Below are 18,078 nucleotides of genomic sequence, written 5' to 3' on the forward strand. Positions count from 1 at the left end.
GAGCAGAGGAGAGGGAACTTGGTGTCTGCCCGGAGCGCAGAGAGAGGGGAAGGGGCCAGTGCCCCGGAGAGGGAGGCTGGGGGCGTCGCTGGCCAGAGTCTGATGAGCAAAGCCGGGTAGGGGCTGCGTGTGGGCAGGCAGGCGCCGAGGTGGGGGAGGAAACACATGTGTGGGGTACTGGGCCCAGTTGCCATGGAGACACCCCCTAGACAACCTTTTCCAGCAGCCTCTCCTTGGAGCAGACCCAGTGGGGGCCAGCTGTTGGGGTGGAAAAGGCCAAGGTCACCTTGGTCCTGGGACCAGCATGGTGTTTCCCCCTCCTCTATGGCTTCCAGGCTCGTGCCTCTGACCGTGGTTTGGGAAGGAAGTGTAGGAAAGAGTGAGTGGTAGGAGCAGGTGAACGGACACCCGCCCGGAAGGAGGGCTGGGGGCGTGGTGGTGGGAGCGCTCTGCTCTGCCCGAGGGAGCTGAATGGACAGGGACGAAGGAGGCAGAGGGGGGACTATTCCTAACTGAAGGAGGAGTTGTCATCCTGTGCATCCAGTTTTTCTCAGAGGCCGTCTGTGGAAGGGATCTGATCAAATTTGGAAGAAAATGCGTGTTCAGTGTGTCTTCCTGCACAGGTGAAATTAGCAGGGGGAGTTCTAAGAGTCTCCCCCAAAAGGGAAGCCTAGGGGGCTTGAAGGGGGCTTTCCTGAGTAGGGAGAGATGCTGGGAGTCAGAGCGAGGGAAGCGGGCCGAGTGAGGGAGACTCTGCTGTGAGAGAGGTCGGGCAGGGGTGGGGGAAGTTCCTGCAACTTGCAGAGAGAGTGGAGGTCTAGGGGAGTTGGGGAGACCTAGAGTTGAGGGGGGTCCATCTCATGTGATGCGGTCACAGGGCTGCCCTGGGGGGAGTTTGTAGGCAGTGGGAGATGGAGGAAGGGCGGAGGCATGGGAGGTGGGGGGCTGTTGGGCTGGGGGGAGGTAGATTTCCTTGGACTGCAGTGGGCATGCAGCTCACAGCTTGGAGATCCTGCGTGAAGAGGAATTGGGGGGTCTGGAGGGAGGGATTCCCGTGCGTAGGAAATGAGACAGAGCTCTCAGAGAAAATTTTTCTTAATGAAGGAGGAGAAAGTGACGGTTATGATGAGTTCGTCTAAGTTGTAGAGATGGTGGGGCCTCAGTTTGGAAGATTTCTTTAAGCAAAGGAAAGAGTGGGGCATTTTCTTGAGTCAAAAGACTTGGAAGGGGGAAGGGGGAGTCAGTCCCAGGGACACAGGAGGAGCTGTTACAGGAGAGGTGATGGTGATGGGGGGCACTCTTCTAAACCATTGGGGCTCATGTGCTGTTGGTTGTCCATTAAAACCCTCCAGGGAGCTGGGAAAAGCCAAGATGCTCTGGGCCACACCAGAATAGACTCATAACATCAGAATTTTTCTGGTGGGACTCAGGTATCAAAGGTCTCCTTTGGTGATCTTTCCAAAGTAGGTTGGAGGTTGAGAACTTTGGTCCAGAGAGAGAGAGAGAGAGAGAGAGAGAGAGAGAGAGAGAGAGAGTCTACGTGGGGAAGGGGATTGCCAGGCAGAGGACCTATTTTTTGGGGGGGGTAATGGTAGCCTATTTGGGGGGGGGGTAATGTGGTCCTTCTGAGTTGTGCAAACAGTGAGGATTTGTTGGGAAGACAGATTTCTTTCTTTCTTTTTTTTTTTTTTTTTAGCTGAGAAGAGATTGAGAGATTTATATTTCTTGCTTAGAGGACATAGTAGGGGAAGAGGTGGGACTAGGAGGGAATGGTGAGGGGGGTCTTGGGGGAAATGAGGAAGAGGACAGGGGGTCCTTAGGATGAGGAAGCACTGGGGGCTGGAGTGAGGGATGCTTTTCCCAGGTCAGGACAGTGACCGGAGGGGAGGAGCTGGTGGGGCTGGAAGAGGGACCTGGAGGGTCAGGAATGGCAGGGGTACTTCTGGGAGTGGGCTGGGTGGGAAGAGTTTCCTGAGCTGAGGCAGATGTTGTCGTAGACAGAGAGGCAGTGGGAAGCACAGTGGAAGGAGTTTGTTCAACCTAGGGAATATGGGGTTCTTTTTTTGAGGGGGCAGAGGTACTGGTACTTTCTAACCCTTTCTCTCTGTCTCGCTCCCTGCCCTCTACCAGCTGGTGACCATGGCCGCTCTCTGACCCCTCCGGGTCAAGCCTCGTCCTCGCCGCCCCTCCCCAGCCCCGCAGGGCCCAGGCCCCTCGCTTCCGCCTGTGCTGTGACCCCCCCAGTCGCCGGCACGGCCCCGCCCCCGCTGCCCCGGTGGTGGCCTGCGGCCCCCCGGTTGCCCGTGGTCAAACTGGAGTCTCTGAAGCGCTGGAATGAGGAAAGGGGCCTGTGGTGTGAGAAGGGGGTGCAGGTGCTACTGACCACGGTGGGCGCCTTCGCTGCCTTCGGCCTCATGACCATCGCCATCAGCACGGACTACTGGCTGTACACGCGCGCCTTCATCTGCAACACCACCAACCTCACAGCCGGCGACGACGGGCCACCCCACCGCGGGGGCGGCTCTTCCGAGAAGAAGGACCCGGGTGGCCTCACCCACTCGGGCCTTTGGAGGATCTGCTGCCTGGAAGGTAGGTGGGGCCGCTGCGCCCCTCCAGGTCGTCTCTCCTCGCCTTTGCCGAGTCTCCCGGGTGGTCTCCGTGGGTGGTCCTGCTGCTCCTACCGGTCCGCTCATGCGCACCCTGCTGACCCTCTCCAGCTTTTCAACTCTTCTCTGCCAACTGGCCCCCCTCTGAATCCCCACCTGGGGGCACCTCTTATCTTATTTTCTCTCCCACATTCTACCCAGTTCTCTGCGTGCGCCCTCTCCCGCCCCGTTCCCGGCCTCTCCTCATCTCCATCTCTTTGCTTCACTTTGGTTGCTTTTCCCTGAAACGTGCTGCCTCACTGGCCACGCCCACGCCCCTCCCCCTTTTGCCCTCTCTTCTCCCCCGTCCCTTTTCTCCCTTCTCTTGCCTGTCTTTCCCCACCAGGGTTTCTCCCAACCCCCCACCCTGTCCTGGTCCTCCCTTGTCCTCCAGATGGCTCGGTGTCATCGCCGCCTCCCCCAGCTTGCCTTCCCCTCTTTCTCCTCCCAGACCCCATTCCTCTTCCAACTCATCTCCTTCTTTCCACCTCTGTTTTTTCCCTGGTCCTACTCTCTCTCTCTCTCTCTCTCTCTCTCTCTCTTTCTCTCTGTCGAGGCCACTCTCGTAGAGATGCCGCTCTGCATCTGTCCCGCTGTTATCTTTTTACCTGGGGATTCACTCCCAGCCCGACTGCAACATGAAACAGTAGGACTAGCCAACACCAAAGTTCCCCTTTTGAAGTTTAAAAGATTGAGATTCCCCACCCCCCTTCTCTCTTTCATCCCTTTTTTTCTCCATCTTTCTTCCTTTGTTGGGCTGAGCACTCAGAACGAGCAGGGAATGTTATCGTCTCCTCTAATCCCATGAGTTGGGCGCCACACTCCTGTTGGGAATAGGTAGCCTGAAACTCAGAGAGGTTAAGTCACTCGCTCAAGGTCACCCAGCTGCGGATGGGGCAGAGCCAAAACAAGGCAGGTCTGATGGATGGGGTTTGCAGATATGCTTGGGCTGGTGTGTGGAGTGTTTTAAACTGAAACCAAAATCTGAATCGGTTGCCAATATTTAAAAATAGGGAGATTTCACATGGAAAATCTGCTTTCCGGCTTCTTTTGAATGAGCCGGAAACTGACAACACGGGGTGGGGGAGGGGGTCTGCCTTGGCCACGATTGGTCAGATCTGAGTAGCATCTGCTTCTTTGGATAAGGCATGGGGGTGGGAGGGTCTCTATTTTCCCGCAATCACCTTCACTCCCTATTGCCTCACATCCATTTTTCTCAGTTGCTTACTCCCTGCAGGCATTTGGCTTTAGGTTCACTCACTGGTATGACCGAGCAGCAGGCACAGAGCCAAGTGGGTGGGCTTGCATCCTGAAACCCCTCGGGCAGCCTAGGGTATCGAGTAAGAATGCCATCCATCCATCCATCCATCCATCCCCCCCAAATCCCTGTTTTTCTATGTCTGATATTCTAGAAGGAGAATCAGATAATAAGGGAGATAAATAAATGAGACATTCAGCGTGTTAGAGCCAAGAGCAAAGGAGATGGAAGTGTGTAAAGGGCCCTTGTGTAAAACTGTCAAGGAGGAGACTTTGCAGTGACACGCGGAAGTCTGAAGGCGGGGGCGATGAGCCCCTGGGTGTCTGGGGGAGCACAGCACCCTTCGGGTTGTAGCAAGAGGCAAAGCAAAGGCTCTGACCTAAGCCCCCAGGCAGAGAGAGTGTTGCCAATCAAAATTTTGTCAACTGTCTCTAGACTAGAAATATACTTTCCCCTATTTGAGAATCACTGCTCTAAGCTTGTGCCCTGAGCACCTGAGAATGGGAGTGGGTGGGAGGGGTGTTCATAAGCAGGGTTATTTATTTTTATTTTTCTTAGATTTTATTTATTGATTTTAGAGAGAGGAGAGAAAGAGAAAAAAGGGGGGGAGGAGCAGGAAGCATCACCTCATAGTTGTTTCTCGAATGTGCCTAGACCAGAAAAGCCTGGGGTTTCGAACCAGTGACCTCAGTGTTCTAGGTCAACGCCTTATCCACTGCCACCACCACAGGTCAGGCGGTGGGGTTTTTTGTTGTTGTTTTTTTTAAATTGAATTTATTAGGTTGACACTAGTCAACATAATTATACAGGTTTCAGGTGCCCAGTCCTACAACACGTCTCTCTACCAGGGGTCTCAAACTCGCGGCCCGCCAAACAATTTTTTGCAGCCCGCAGACTAATTCACGAACTACAGTTTCTGGTCGTTTTGTGACACTGAAAAGTGTTGCGTAACAGTTGCCTTTTGTAGACCTAGTGCGGCCCCGCCGAACAGCTGTGATCTTGCTCTGCGGCCCACATGCTGAGTTGAGTTTGAGACCCCTGCGAGTCTACACCGTATTCTGTGTTCACTACCACGCCAGTCAATATTTTAATTACTTTTGTTTCTCTCATCTAATTTATTATAAGGAACTGCTATCAGAAGCTCAGTTTGGGACGTGTTAAATTTAACCTGCCTATTAGAGATATCCTCTAGGGCAGGGGTCAGCATGGTAAAAATCCCGTAACGTGCCAGATATTTCACCTTGGTGGAGTGTAGTCCCTATCTCAGCCACCTCCGAAAACACCCACAGACAGCGCGTGAGTGAGTGGCCGTGGCTGTGTTTCAATTAAGCCTCACTGACGGACACTAACATCTGAATTTTATCTCATTTTCACGTGCCTTGAAATAATCTCTTTTGATATTTTTTCAGTCATTTTTAAAAAAGAGAGAGAGAGAATTCATTCCTCGCTGGGTTTGGCACGTGGGCCACGGTTTGGGGAGCCATGATCTAAGCAGTCAGCAATCTGACGCGAGGCCGGAGTTCAGGGGGCAGTCTGGGCTGGAGACACAAATGGGGGCTCATGACCTGTGGACAGAAGAGGTCATCTAGGGAAGGAGAAGGGACAGTAACCAAAACACTGGTTGAAGGGCTGCCCCCTGAGCTAGTCCACTATGGAAAAAGCAGTTTGAGAGACAAGAAGAGGCCGGTGAGGAAGCTGAGGAAGGCGGGGCTAAGGAAGGCAAGTGGGTGTCCAGGAGGCCAAAGGAAGAAACCGTTTTTATGGAGGAGGCGGCAGGGAAACGCAGGCTGGATTTATTGTCAGCATCATTGTCATTCACTTGTCACTGAATGCTCGCGAGAACCCTGGGCTGCGTGTCCAGTGTCCAATTATATACTTACCCACCGGAAATGGAAGCCGAGGCTCAGAGAAGTGAAGCGACTGTCCCAAGGTCACACAGTTGATAAAGTGATAGAGTCTAGATTTGAATCCAGCTCTGTTTTGTTTCCTAAAGAGAACAAAGTAACCTGTACACCAGCCTTCAGCCCATCAGGGAGGCAGGAGTGGAGGCACCGGTCCCCTGGAGGCTCTTGTTCTTTTTTTTTTTCAGAGACAGAGAGAGAGTCAGAGAGAGGGACCGATAGGGACAGACAGGCAGGAACAGAGAGAGCTGAGAAACACCAATCATCAGTTTTTTGTTGTGACACCTTAGTTGTTCATTGATTGCTTTCTCATATGTGCCTTAACCGTGGGCCTTCAGCAGACCGAGTAACCCCTTGCTCAAGCCAGCGACCTTGGGTCCAAGCTGGTGAGCTTTTTTTTTGCTCAAATCAGATGAGCCCGTGCTCAAACTGGCAACCTCGGGGTCTCGAACCTGGGTCCTCTGCATCCTGGTCCGACGCTCTATCCACTGCGCCATCGCCTGGTCAGGCTGGAGGCTCTGGTTCTTGAAGGTGTTGTGTCTCCCCGTCCCCCTGGGGAATTCTTGGGGTCCACCCCCATCTCTGAGGGATGCTGTAGAATGCAGTGACTGGGTTTGCTGCCTGTGTGCCCCGCACAGCAGGGTGACCTGGGGCTGAAAAGTAAACCTCTCCGTGCCTCATTCTTTCATCTGTGAAATGGGAATTAGACTAGCCTCTCAGGACTGTGGAGTCAATGAGTTCCTTTGGTATCTAAAGACTAGCACAGAGTCAGGACTAAATTGTGTAGTTTATATTTTGTTGTTGTTATTATTATTATTTGGAATTCGGGTGACCCTGAACCCCTCCTCCTTGGGAATCCAGAAGTCCCAGCCTCCCACCTAGCACTGCCCAATAGAAACCTCACATGAGCTCTCCATATGATTTAAATCATTTTAGTAGCTACATGAAAACAAACAGGAAAAAGTTCAATGAATATCATTTATACAATATAAGATATTTATATAAAGGTTAACAATATATTTGACTTAACCAAGCAGAGCCAAAATAACATTTTAACATTCAATCAATATAAAAAAGACTAATGAAATGTCATGCTTTTTTTTTTTTCATACTAAGTCTGAAATCAGTGAGTATTTTACCCTTATAGCACATCTCATTTGTGACATTTCAAGTGTCTGAGAGCTATCTGGGGCTGGTGGCATCTCCGTGGGTCTAGCCCTTCCCTGGAAATGTCAGCTACTGTCCCAGGTGTTTTGTTGGGACACAATAACCTGGACCCAGAGACCATTAATTCAAGCCAACTGTGCACAGCCCCTGTGCTCTGCACCTCACATGCCGTATTATCTCGTTGAGTCCTCCCAACTGCACAAGGGGAAGGTGTTATTTTTTTTAATTAAAAAAATTTAAATTTATTTATTTTAGAAAGAAGAGAGAGAGAGGGAGAGAGAGAGAGTGATAGAGAGAGAGAGAGAGAGAAGGGGGGAGGAGCAGGAAGCATCAACTCCCATATGTGCCTTGACCGGGCAAGCCTGAGGTTTCCAAACCAGTGACCTCAGCGTTCCAGGTCAACGCTTTACCCACTATGCCACCACAGGTCAGGCTGGGAGGGTGTTATTATCACTTGTGTTGGTCAGGGCAGGAGGCTGGTGGCCAGAAAGGGGAAGTGAGTCAGCTACATGGCCACCCAACATGCGAGGGGCAGAGCCAGCTGAAACCCACTTCTCCACGTTTCCTCATCTCACCTGCGCCCTCTTCACCTGGACCTAGGCAGGTCCTGGGGGAGAGTCGAGGACACATCACTGCCGTTGCTGCACATGGAGAGCTCTCCCATCCCAATCGGGTTATAGCCCCATGACTCCCATGTGTTCTGTGCTTGACTGTGTTTCATTGAATTCTTTTTAAAAAGATTTATTGATTGATTGATTTTAGAGAGAGAGAAGGGATCAGAGACATCCATGTGTTGTTCCACTTATTTATACATTCATTGATTGATTCTCTCTCTCTCCCTCTCTCTCTTTTTAGTGTGAAAGAGACAGACAGGATGGGAGAGAGATGAGAAGCATCGACTCATCCTTGCAGCAGCTTAGTTGTTGTTGATTTTTTGCTTTATCATATGTACCTTGATGGGTGGGGGGACAGGCTTCAGCCCAGCTAGTGAACTCTTGCTCAAGCCAGTGACCTTTAGGCTCAAGCCAGCGATCATGGGGTCATGTTGATGACCCCAAGCTCAAGCCCATGACCCCGCGCTCAAGCTGGTGAGCCTGCGCTCAAACCGGCGACCTCAGGGTTTCAAAACTGGGTCCTCAGAGTCCCAGGCTGCTGCTCTATCCACTGCGCAATCACTTGGTCCGGCATGGTTGAGTCTTGTATGTGCCCTGACTCCGGATCAAACTTGCAACCTTGGGATATTAGGATGATGTTCTAACCAACTAAGCTACCTAGCCAGGGTTCATTGAATTCTTATCAAACCCTATAAGGTCGTATCATTATTTTAATTTTTTAAAAAAATTAATTTTAGAGAGAGTAAGGGGGAGAGAGAGAGAGACAGAAACATGGATCTCTTTCTGTATGTGCCCTGACTAGAGATCGAACCTTCAACCTTCATGTTTCAGGATGACACTCTAATCAACAGAGCTACCCGGCCAGGGCACACACATCATCCTCATTTTTGAAATGAGGAAACTGAGCCTATGAAGCCGTTCAAGTCCCAAAGCCACACAGCTGGGAAGTAGCAGCCCTGGCATATGAGTCCAGAGCCTGTGCTTGTAGCCACCCACACCGCTGTGCTCCCCTGGGCCCTGAAGCCCAGTCCTCCTGCCTCTCTTCCTGTGACCTGAGCCACATGAAACTCAGCAGCTTCTTTAATTCCATGCCTCGGTTTCCTCATCTGGGGGGGGGGGCAGTTATTGCCTCGTACTACCCCTAGGGTTAATCCTAAGCACTGAGTGCATTACTAGCTGTCAATGGATTGGAGAAGAGCCTGGTGTGCGGTTAGCTCTCAGGAAGTGCTTGTTTTCATTACTGTCGTTCTGCCGGAAAAGTCTGTGTGCCCTGTGCTGTTCACGTTCAATCCCACTGAATTGTCAGTGTGAGAGAAGTTCTGTGATCCCCTTCCAGAAAGCAGAGTACTTGAATCCCCTGTCTTATCTACCACTCTGTAATGGATGTGCTGACTGGCAAGAGTTTGCTTTTGAGAGTGTACATTCATTTATTTATTCAATAATTTTTTTAAAAAAAAATATAAAATGCACATTACATAAAACTGATCATTTTAATGATGTTTAAGGGTACAGTTTAGTGGTGTTAAGTACACTCACACTGTTGTGCAACCATCACCATCATCCATCTCCAGAACTCTTTTTATCTTGTAAAACTTTAACTCTGACCCCATTAAACAATAACTCCCCATTTCTGGTTCCCCTGCCCCTGGCAACTACCATTTTACTTTCTGTCTTTCTGAATTTGTTTCCGCTAGGCACCTCATAGAAGTGGAATCATTTGTACTTTGGTAACTGGCTTATTTTACTTAACGTTATATCTTCAAGGTTCATCCATGTTGTAGTGTATGTCAGAATTTCCTTCCTTTTTACAGCTGAATAATATTCCACTGAATGTATAAGTCATATTCATCAATTATGGACACTTGGGTTGCTTTGACTATTGTTAATAATGCTGCTATTAAAATGGGTGTACTGGCCTGACCTGTGGTGGCGCAGTGGATAAAGTGTAGACCTGGAAATGCTGAGGTTGCCGGTTCGAAACCCTGGGCTTGCCTGGTCAAGGCACCTATGGGAGTTGATGCTTCCAGCTCCTCCCCCCTTCTCTCTCTCCTCTCTCTTTCTCCTCTCTAAAATGAATAAATAAAATAAAAAAATAAAATAAAATGGGTGTACTGCCTGACCAGTGGTGGTGCAGTGGATAGAGCATTAACCTTCAATGCTGAAGTTCCAGGTTTGAAACCCCGTGGTCTCTGGTTTGAGCACAGGCTCACCAGCTTGAGTGCAGGGTCGTTGGCTTGAACCCAAGGTCACTGGCTTGAGCAAGGGGTCACTGACTCAGTTGGAGTCCCCCCCCCCCAAAGCACATGTGTGAAGTAATCAATGAACAATTAAAGTGCTGCAACTATGAGTTGATGCCTCCCATCTCTCTCTCAAAAAAGAAAGAAAGGAAGGAAGAAAAAAAGAAAGAGAGAAAGAGAAAAGGATAAAAGGAAAATGGGTGTGCCAATATTTCTTAGAGACCTCACTTTCAATTATTTTTAGTGTATAGCCAAAAGTGGAGTTGCTGGATCATTTAGTAATTCTGTTTTTATTTTATTATTATTTTTTTGAGAAACCTCCATACTATTTTTCATATCAACTCCACCATTTAACATTCCAACCAATAGTGCACAAGGGTCCCAATTTCTCCATATCCTTGCCAACACTTGTTTCTTTTTTTTTCTTTTTTATATTAGTCATCCTAATGGTTACAAGGTAGTATCTCGTTGTGGTTTTGATTTGCAGTTCCCTAGTGATTAATAATGGTGAGTATCTTTTCTTGTGCTTGTTGGCCCATTTAATAATTTTTTTTCTTTTAATGGAATCTTTTTTCAAAATTGATTTTTAGAGGGAGAGAAACATTGATTTGTTGTTCCATTTACTTATGCATCCATTGATTGATTCTTCTATGTACCCTGACTGGGGATCAAACCAACAACCTTGGTGTATTGGGACAATGCTCTAACCAACTGAGATATCCAGCCAGGGCCAATCATTCTTTCATAAATATATATATTATTTTATTTATTTATTTTTTATTTATATATATTTTATTTTTATTTTTTTGTATTTTTCTGAAGTGAGTAGCTGGGAGGTAGAGAGACAGATTCCTGCATGCGCCCGACTGGGATCCACCAGGCATGCCCACTAGGGGGTGATACTCTGCCCATCTGGGGCATTGCTCTGTTGCAACTGGAGCCATTCTAGCACCTGAGGCAGAGGCCATGGAGCCATCCTCAGCGCCCGGGCCAACTTTGCTCCAATGGAGCCTTGGCTGTAGGAGGGGAAGAGAGAAATAGAGAGAAAGGAGAGGGGGAAGAGTGGAGAAACAGATGGATGCTTCTCCTGTGTGCCCTGGCAGGGAATCAAACCAGGGACTTCCACACTCTGGGCCGATGCTCTACCACTGAGCAAACCAGCCAGGGTCCATAAAAATATTTATCAGGTATTAACTATGTGCCAGGTGCTGGGGATACAATGGTAAACAGTTCATATGCTTACATTCCAGTAAGGCAAACTGCTGTGTGTTTGAGTCTGCTTTCACCATCCATCAGCTGTGAATTGATGAAACCTTTTTGTGCCTTTGTCTCTTCATCTGGACAATGGGTATGTCGATTGATAATGACTGAGCACTTCATTGTGATCTAGGCAAAGTGTTAAATCTCTATCCTCACAACAACCCCTTAAGGGAGGTCTTATTTTCCCCCTTTTTAGGTGAAGGAACTGGAGTAAAGTGACCTAAGTAGTGCCCACAAGGTCACAGAATAAATAAGGATGTGACGGAGTCAGGCTTCATCATCAAGCAGTGGGATTTCATTTCCCAATGTCTGGCCACTGCACACCACCAATAACATTACCTATTTCATGGGCCTCTGGGAAGCTCTGGATGAGTTCATCTACCCAGGAAGCACTTAATAATGTTAGCTTTTAGTGGCATTACTCACTCACTACCTTATATTCCTTCTTCCCAATCTTTGTCATTATCACCATTCCTTTTCCTGCCATCTTTTGCCTTGAATCTCTCCTTCTGCTCTTCTTATAATCATTCATTCATTTAATCTTCATTCATTCTTTCCTTTTTTCTTCATTCATTCATTGGACACCCATTTCTTGAGGCCTCCTTTGTGCCATACAATGCTAAGGGTACACAGAAGAATCAGACCCCATGCGTCCCCCTCCCCCCACCTTGCAGAAACTCTCAGCTTGCTAAGAAGAAACCCATAAATCAACCTGATGCATGCCAGAAAGGGGGTAGCCCAGGGAGCCGCTGCACCCCAGAAGGGGAACTGGACCCAACTTTAGCGGGAGGAGTGAGTGCATGTGCGCGTGCAGGAGCCCAGGGAAAGCTTCCTCAAGGAGGTGCCCCGTGAGCTGCCCACTTGCGGGGTAAGTTGTCATCAGTGAAGAATGTGAGTGGACTGTCTGACAGCCTGGAGTTTGGAAGGAGCCTGGAGAATCAAGGAAACTAAACTGTATTTATCTTCATGCTTATGTATATGTCAATCTCTCGCTATGTGGTAGAACAGGACCTGTCCCTCAGAAATGAGATGATAGGTTCCCAAAGGGTGTGAGGTCCAGGACTTGAGGATAGGATTCTGGGGGGACGCGTGGTGTGGGACTGCATGAGCTCTAGAGGAATACCCCCTCGTGTGCCTGTTTGCTCTGATCATTCATCCCCTTCCGAGGGATTCCAGGTAAGACGCTGGGAATCCTCCTTAAACACAGTATTGAAAAGATTACAACTCTCACGAACCACCAGGGCTGTTTCCCCCTCAGATGGACTCAAGACTTCAAAGGGCCTCTCGGGAAATGTAGCCTTCCTCGCCCTCTGCAGCCTCCTTCATTATTCCACGCATTTTCAGTCACCTAGTTCAGAGTTAGAAAGAAGGGTGGGTGCCTTGACATTGTTGAAACTGACATCTTATAGAGAGGGAAACGGAAGGCCGGAGAGGCTGATGTCCTAGCCCAGGTTTCAGAGCAAGGGTCCTTGTGGCCTTTTATTGATTTTGGATTTTTTTTTTTTTTAACTGGTGAAGAAATTGAGGCCAGAGAGGTTGAAAATTTGTCCCAGAGGCTGGGACAGGCTCAGGAGCCAGGACTTTCTGCCTCCCAATCAACTCAGAGAGGGCGAGTTGGGGAAAGGGGTGGGATTTCTTCCACAGGGCGTTCCCCCAACTCTTAAGTCCCCTCCACACCATCACCTCCGTCCGTCCCCCTCCAGGGTTGAAAAGAGGCGTCTGCGTGAAGATCAACCATTTCCCAGAGGACACTGACTATGACCATGACAGCGCGGAGTATCTGCTCCGTACGTTGGGGTCGGGACAGATTGGGGTGTCTGTGTGCTCTGGGCGGGGAGGGGGTGGGGCCGGGGAGGCTGGTGGGCGGGAGCGGAGCCGGCAGTTAGATCGACATACAGAGATGAGTGTGCCAGCTAATCCAAGTTCAGACACTGAGATCCTCTGGCCCCGGATTGGCGCAGTGGTCTCTCGCCCGCCCCCTCCTCTCACCTCCGGGAGGGCTAAGGGGCATTACGGGAGCTTATTGGCCGTCCTGCTGCCCTGGCGGCAACTCAAACTATGACTGGTTGTTGTTCTCTGGGCTGGGATTGGCCGCTGCGCCCTGGGCTGTGAAGCAATCTGCGGTGCCGACTGGCCACTCTTGGAGCGAGCTGGGGAAGTCTGTTATGCGATTGGTAGCTACCCTGAGAACGCGGCAAATCCTGAATTATGATTGGCTATGGCATCCGCTGGGCTCAGAGATCGCAAAATCTGTTTGCCTAGCGTTTGGGGGGTGGGTGGAAAGGACTGCAGGGTGGGAGCGAGACTTGAGAAAGGGAGAAGGAGAGAAAGAGAAGAGAAATCCGGAGCTATAAATAAAGCCAAACAGCAAAGGGGGTGGTGGTGATGGAAAGAAGGGAGGGAGAGATAAAGCCAGGCAGAAAGGAGAGCAGGAGGGAGAGAAAAATAATAAGGTCTGATAGAGGAATCTTGAGAAAATTTTTAAAAAAGACGCATAAAGAGATGAATCATGGGAGAAGGAAAAAGAAAGGAAGAGACTCACAGAAATAGAGAAGTTCAGAGAAAGAGCGAGAGAGTGGTTTAGAGAAATAAGGAGAAGAAGAAGAAAAAAAATGCCAGGAGAGAGAAAAATAGACCGAGGAAGAAAGAAAAAGGAAATCAGACCGAGAAATAGAAAAATGTTAAAAAGGAGAAGGAGGCAATGAATGAAATAACCAGAACACAGGCAGAGAGGGAAAACTGGAGAAGTAAGGAGGGACAAGTGGAGGCGAAAGGAGGCTGGAGGAGCAGCGCGCCGGGGGCGCCCGCGTTTGACCGCCCTGAAGCCCACCCTGTCCCTTTTCCTCCCCATCCCCTCCTTGCTCCCTCGCAGGAGTCGTCCGGGCCTCCAGCATCTTCCCCATCCTCAGCGCCATCCTGCTGCTGCTTGGGGGCGTGTGCGTGGCGGCCTCCCGGGTCTACAAGTCCAAGAGGAACATCATTCTGGGCGCAGGAATCCTGTTCGTGGCAGCAGGTGAGAAGCAGAGAGAGGGGGCGGCCCACATACGCCGCCACGTGTGTGTGTGGTTGTGTGTGCAAAGCCACCCTGCCCCGGACGTCCCCTGGGGCCCCGAGCCTGCCTAGGCTCTTCCCAAGCTCCATCGCCACCCACTGGGCAAGGTAGGTGTCGCTTTCGCGCCGTTTACTGGAGCGCGAACCCAGCACAGACGGGTATCTAGCGCGTAATACGCGATGCGGAGAGTTTAGGTTTCAAAACTCACGTTTCTGGCGACGGGAGGGGAGGGGCTTGGACCGTGAGACGTGATTAGGGGTCTTGAAGGTACAGGGGCGGGACTGGGCAGTAGGAGACCAGGCAGTGGAGGAGAGAGTGGGTTCGATGCAGATGGGGCGGAGCCTACTTTAGACGCTGGGACCTTAGACCCAAGCAGATCCAGGAAGGGGCTGGTCCTGGCAAACCTTCAGACCAATCCCCAGGAGGCATCTCGTTAAGGGGTAAGATTCCCTTTCTACCCGGAATGAATAGTGCTGCGAAGTTCCGGGGGAGGGGGACGCAGAGCTTTTTTGAAGAGGTGGAACCCAGAGAAGGGGCAGGATTTATCATGAGGAGCAAAGGAAACTTTAGAGATGGATCAAGATATTCAGGGGGCAGAGCTTGCTAGACCTGAGACCAGGGAGGAGCCTGGCTTAGACACTCGGGAGATAGTGTCAGGCAATCCAAAGGCTGAACTTAGAGTAGAAATGGGACCTGCTCTAATAAGGATGAATTTTAGACCAGCAGGGGGAGGACCTAGAAGAGTTAACCAGACTGGGATGATAATCATGAAAAGAAGACTTTAGGTCAGCCAGGGCCTAGAGACTCGGAGGGGGATTAGCTCATTAAGAGGTTAAATTAGCAGAGGGTGGGAAACCCAGGTGCATAACGTTAATGGTGATGTTAGGGCCTGGTGGGATCTGGACCCTGAGGTGTGGCCTAGGTTGGGGGGGCGGGGCCTCGGCTATCCTGGGACGGGACTTGAACCATACGGGGCGGAGTCTGAACCATTTGGGGCACGTCCTAGGCTACCTGCGGTCGGGGCCTGACCAGCTGGGTAGGAGGTCAGACCACCTGGGACCGGGCTCAGACCACCAGGGCAGGGCCTGTACAACCGGGGGAGGGGCTTAGGCGCGCGGGGGCGGGATCTAGGGCGGGGCGGGGCCGGGGTGGCCTAGAGGCTCCCGTTTGACCATCCCCGCCCAGGCCTGAGCAACATCATTGGAGTCATCGTGTACATCTCGGCCAACGCGGGCGAGCCCGGCCCGAAGCGGGACGAGGAGAAGAAGAACCACTACTCGTACGGCTGGTCCTTCTACTTCGGCGGGCTGTCGTTCATCCTGGCCGAGGTGATCGGCGTGCTAGCCGTCAACATTTACATCGAGCGCAGCCGCGAGGCGCACTGCCAGTCACGCTCGGACCTGCTCAAGGCCGGCGGGGGCGCGGGCGGCAGTGGCGGGAGCGGCCCCTCGGCCATCCTCCGTCTGCCCAGTTACCGCTTCCGCTACCGCCGCCGCTCCCGCTCTAGCTCCCGCTCCAGCGAGCCGTCGCCGTCGCGGGACGCGTCTCCCAGTGGCGCCGGGGGTCCGGGCTTCGCCTCCACGGACATCTCCATGTACACACTCAGCCGCGACCCGTCCAAGGGCAGCGTGGCGGCGGGGCTGGCGGGGGCCGGCGGCGGAGGGGCGTTCGGCAGCGCGGCCGGGGGCGCCGGAGGCGGCGGCGCGGGCGCCGAGCGGGACCGCGGGGGGGCGTCCGGCTTCCTCACGCTGCATAACGCCTTCCCCAAGGAGGCGGGTGGCGGCGTCACGGTCACCGTCACCGGGCCGCCTGCTGCCCCCGCGCCCGCCCCGCCTGCACCCACGGCGCCCGCCCCCGGGACCCTGGCCAAGGAGGCCGCCGCCTCCAACACCAACACTCTCAACAGGAAAACCACGCCGGTGTAGGGGAGCGCGGGGGGCACCAGGGCGCGTGCGCGGGCGCGCGTGCAACCAGGCTGCCGGGGGTCGGGCCGTCCCCTCTTTCCGGGTGAGCGCGCTGGATGGAGACTGCTTGGCCTTCCCCCCAGCGCCCCCTCCCACCCAGGCGTGGGGGAGCGCTCCTCACCCTCGGATCAGGGACCCCAAGGGAGGGGGAAGGGAAAGAAAAGGAAGGGGCCATGTGAGGAAGCGCCGTGTTTTATTTTTTTTGTGGGGTTGGGTGGGGGGGGGGCTGTGGTGTTTTTTGAAGTTTTGAGATGTTTTCTTTTTAATGTTTTTCTGTGTGCATGTGGGGGCGGGGCGGGGGGAGGGAGGGTCTCCCAGCCCAGCCCAACTCCTGGAGAGGGGCCATAACACACAAATATATAGTTATACCTACAAACTATATATATGCTCTCTATAAAGAGACAGGTGAAGAAAAGGGATGTGAAAAGACGGAGTGACAAGGTAGGGATGTGGACACTCATTCACTTTTCCATTCATTATATCACAAAGGTTTATTAAGCACCTGCTATGTACCAGGATGACACTGCCAAAGATATAAACAGGCACAGAGAGTGACTTGTTCAGCCATTACCAGTAATTTATTTCTGTACTGAAGTGTTGGCATTGGGCTGAATGCTGAGCCTCCAGAAGGGAGGAAAACAGACAGGGTCCCCACCGTCCTCGTAGAGTTTACATCTTGTACATCGAACAAGGATTTGTGTCTACAAACAGTACATTAGAGTTAGGACATAGGAAAAGTCCAAAATGCTCCGTTAAGGGGTGCTTAACCCAATTTAAAAGGAAGGGACGTTTTAGCTTACAGAGATAGGATGACAAGAAGCAGCCAGGTGAAGCTGGGAGGAAGTTTCAGACCGAGAACATATGCAAGGGCTCTGGGGCAGGACCGGAGGAGCTTCCAGGGAAAGCTATGGAGTCCTGATCCAGGCGCACCTGGAACAGGGTGAGACTGGAGACATATAGACAGGGCCAGACTTCTCAGGGACTTGTAGGTTAGGCTGGGAGTTTAGGTTTTGTTCTGAGGGCGGTGGGGAGCCATGGAAAGAATGGCTGTCAGCAGGAGTGCAACGTGAATAGTGTACAAAGGCAAGGCAGGAACTCAGATGAGAGAGGCAGAGATGCACTGCAATTCAGCATCAAACACAGGCACTGACTCTTGAAATTCGCACTCGTGGGAGAAAGCAGATAATTCCACAAATCCTAAAGCACAGGCATGGTGTCTGTTGTGCAGGAGAGGCACTGGGAACTTCGAGATTCATGTCACTCATTCATTCAGCCATTCATTCACTCGTTGACATTTTTGCACCTCTACTAATGTACCAGGCAAATAATGTGCTAGAATTGGGATCCCTGGAGAGGAAACTGAAGCAGACCTTATGGGAGAGCTGTCAAAAAACACAGTCCAGGCAGGGCAATTGGTGCTGTAACAAAGACAGTGAGCACCTTGACAGAGAATGCAGTGACCAGCTGCCAGGAGTGGGCAGCACTTAGGGAGACTTTCTGGAGAACATCATGCCCAGCAAGGGTTTCAAATGGATGAGTAGGAGTTGGCCAGGTAGGAAAGCTTTGGGGCAAAGCCCTGGAGGAGTGGAACAACGTGCTGCATGGGGACAGTGCTCATGGTTTGGGGACCCTGAGGGACAAGGTGGGGCAGGAGGTAAGCCCAGAGAAGCAGCTAGATGGCAGATTCGAAAGTACTGGGGTTCTAAGTTGAGGGGTTCTAAGGGTAGCAAGAGAAATCCAGAAGAGCTTTGAGCAGGCAGAGGGCAGGATCAGATGTGAGTGTTCAGAGAAGCCCCTGGCATGTGGTCGGTTCTGTGGGACAGGGATGGCAGTTGAGCTGAGCAAGGGCTGTGGGGGAGTTGGGATGGGTCACTGAGAATGAAGAAGGGACAGCATTTAGTGGTTAACCATCTTTGGCTCAACAAGTATTTCCTGAGGTCTCCCAGGTGCCAGGCCAAGTGCTCTGAGATGCTGGGAATA

General features: G+C 51.5%; 1 protein-coding gene across 1 annotated transcript; it reads left to right on the forward strand.

Annotated features, from left to right (window-relative positions):
• The first annotated feature begins 569 nt into the window (after positions 1 to 569).
• CACNG8 (calcium voltage-gated channel auxiliary subunit gamma 8) lies at positions 570 to 16,276 on the forward strand. Its single transcript, XM_066371947.1, has 5 exons — positions 570 to 623; positions 2,131 to 2,589; positions 12,786 to 12,869; positions 13,955 to 14,095; positions 15,320 to 16,276. Exons 2-5 carry the CDS (start codon positions 2,415 to 2,417, stop codon positions 16,057 to 16,059), a joined length of 1,140 nt encoding a protein of 379 aa, XP_066228044.1. The 5' UTR covers positions 570 to 623; positions 2,131 to 2,414; the 3' UTR covers positions 16,060 to 16,276.
• Positions 16,277 to 18,078: the final 1,802 nt, after the last annotated feature.

The sequence above is a fragment of the Saccopteryx leptura genome, chromosome 3, assembly GCF_036850995.1.
Source record: "Saccopteryx leptura isolate mSacLep1 chromosome 3, mSacLep1_pri_phased_curated, whole genome shotgun sequence".
In the NCBI taxonomy this organism is placed as follows: Eukaryota; Metazoa; Chordata; class Mammalia; order Chiroptera; family Emballonuridae; genus Saccopteryx; species Saccopteryx leptura.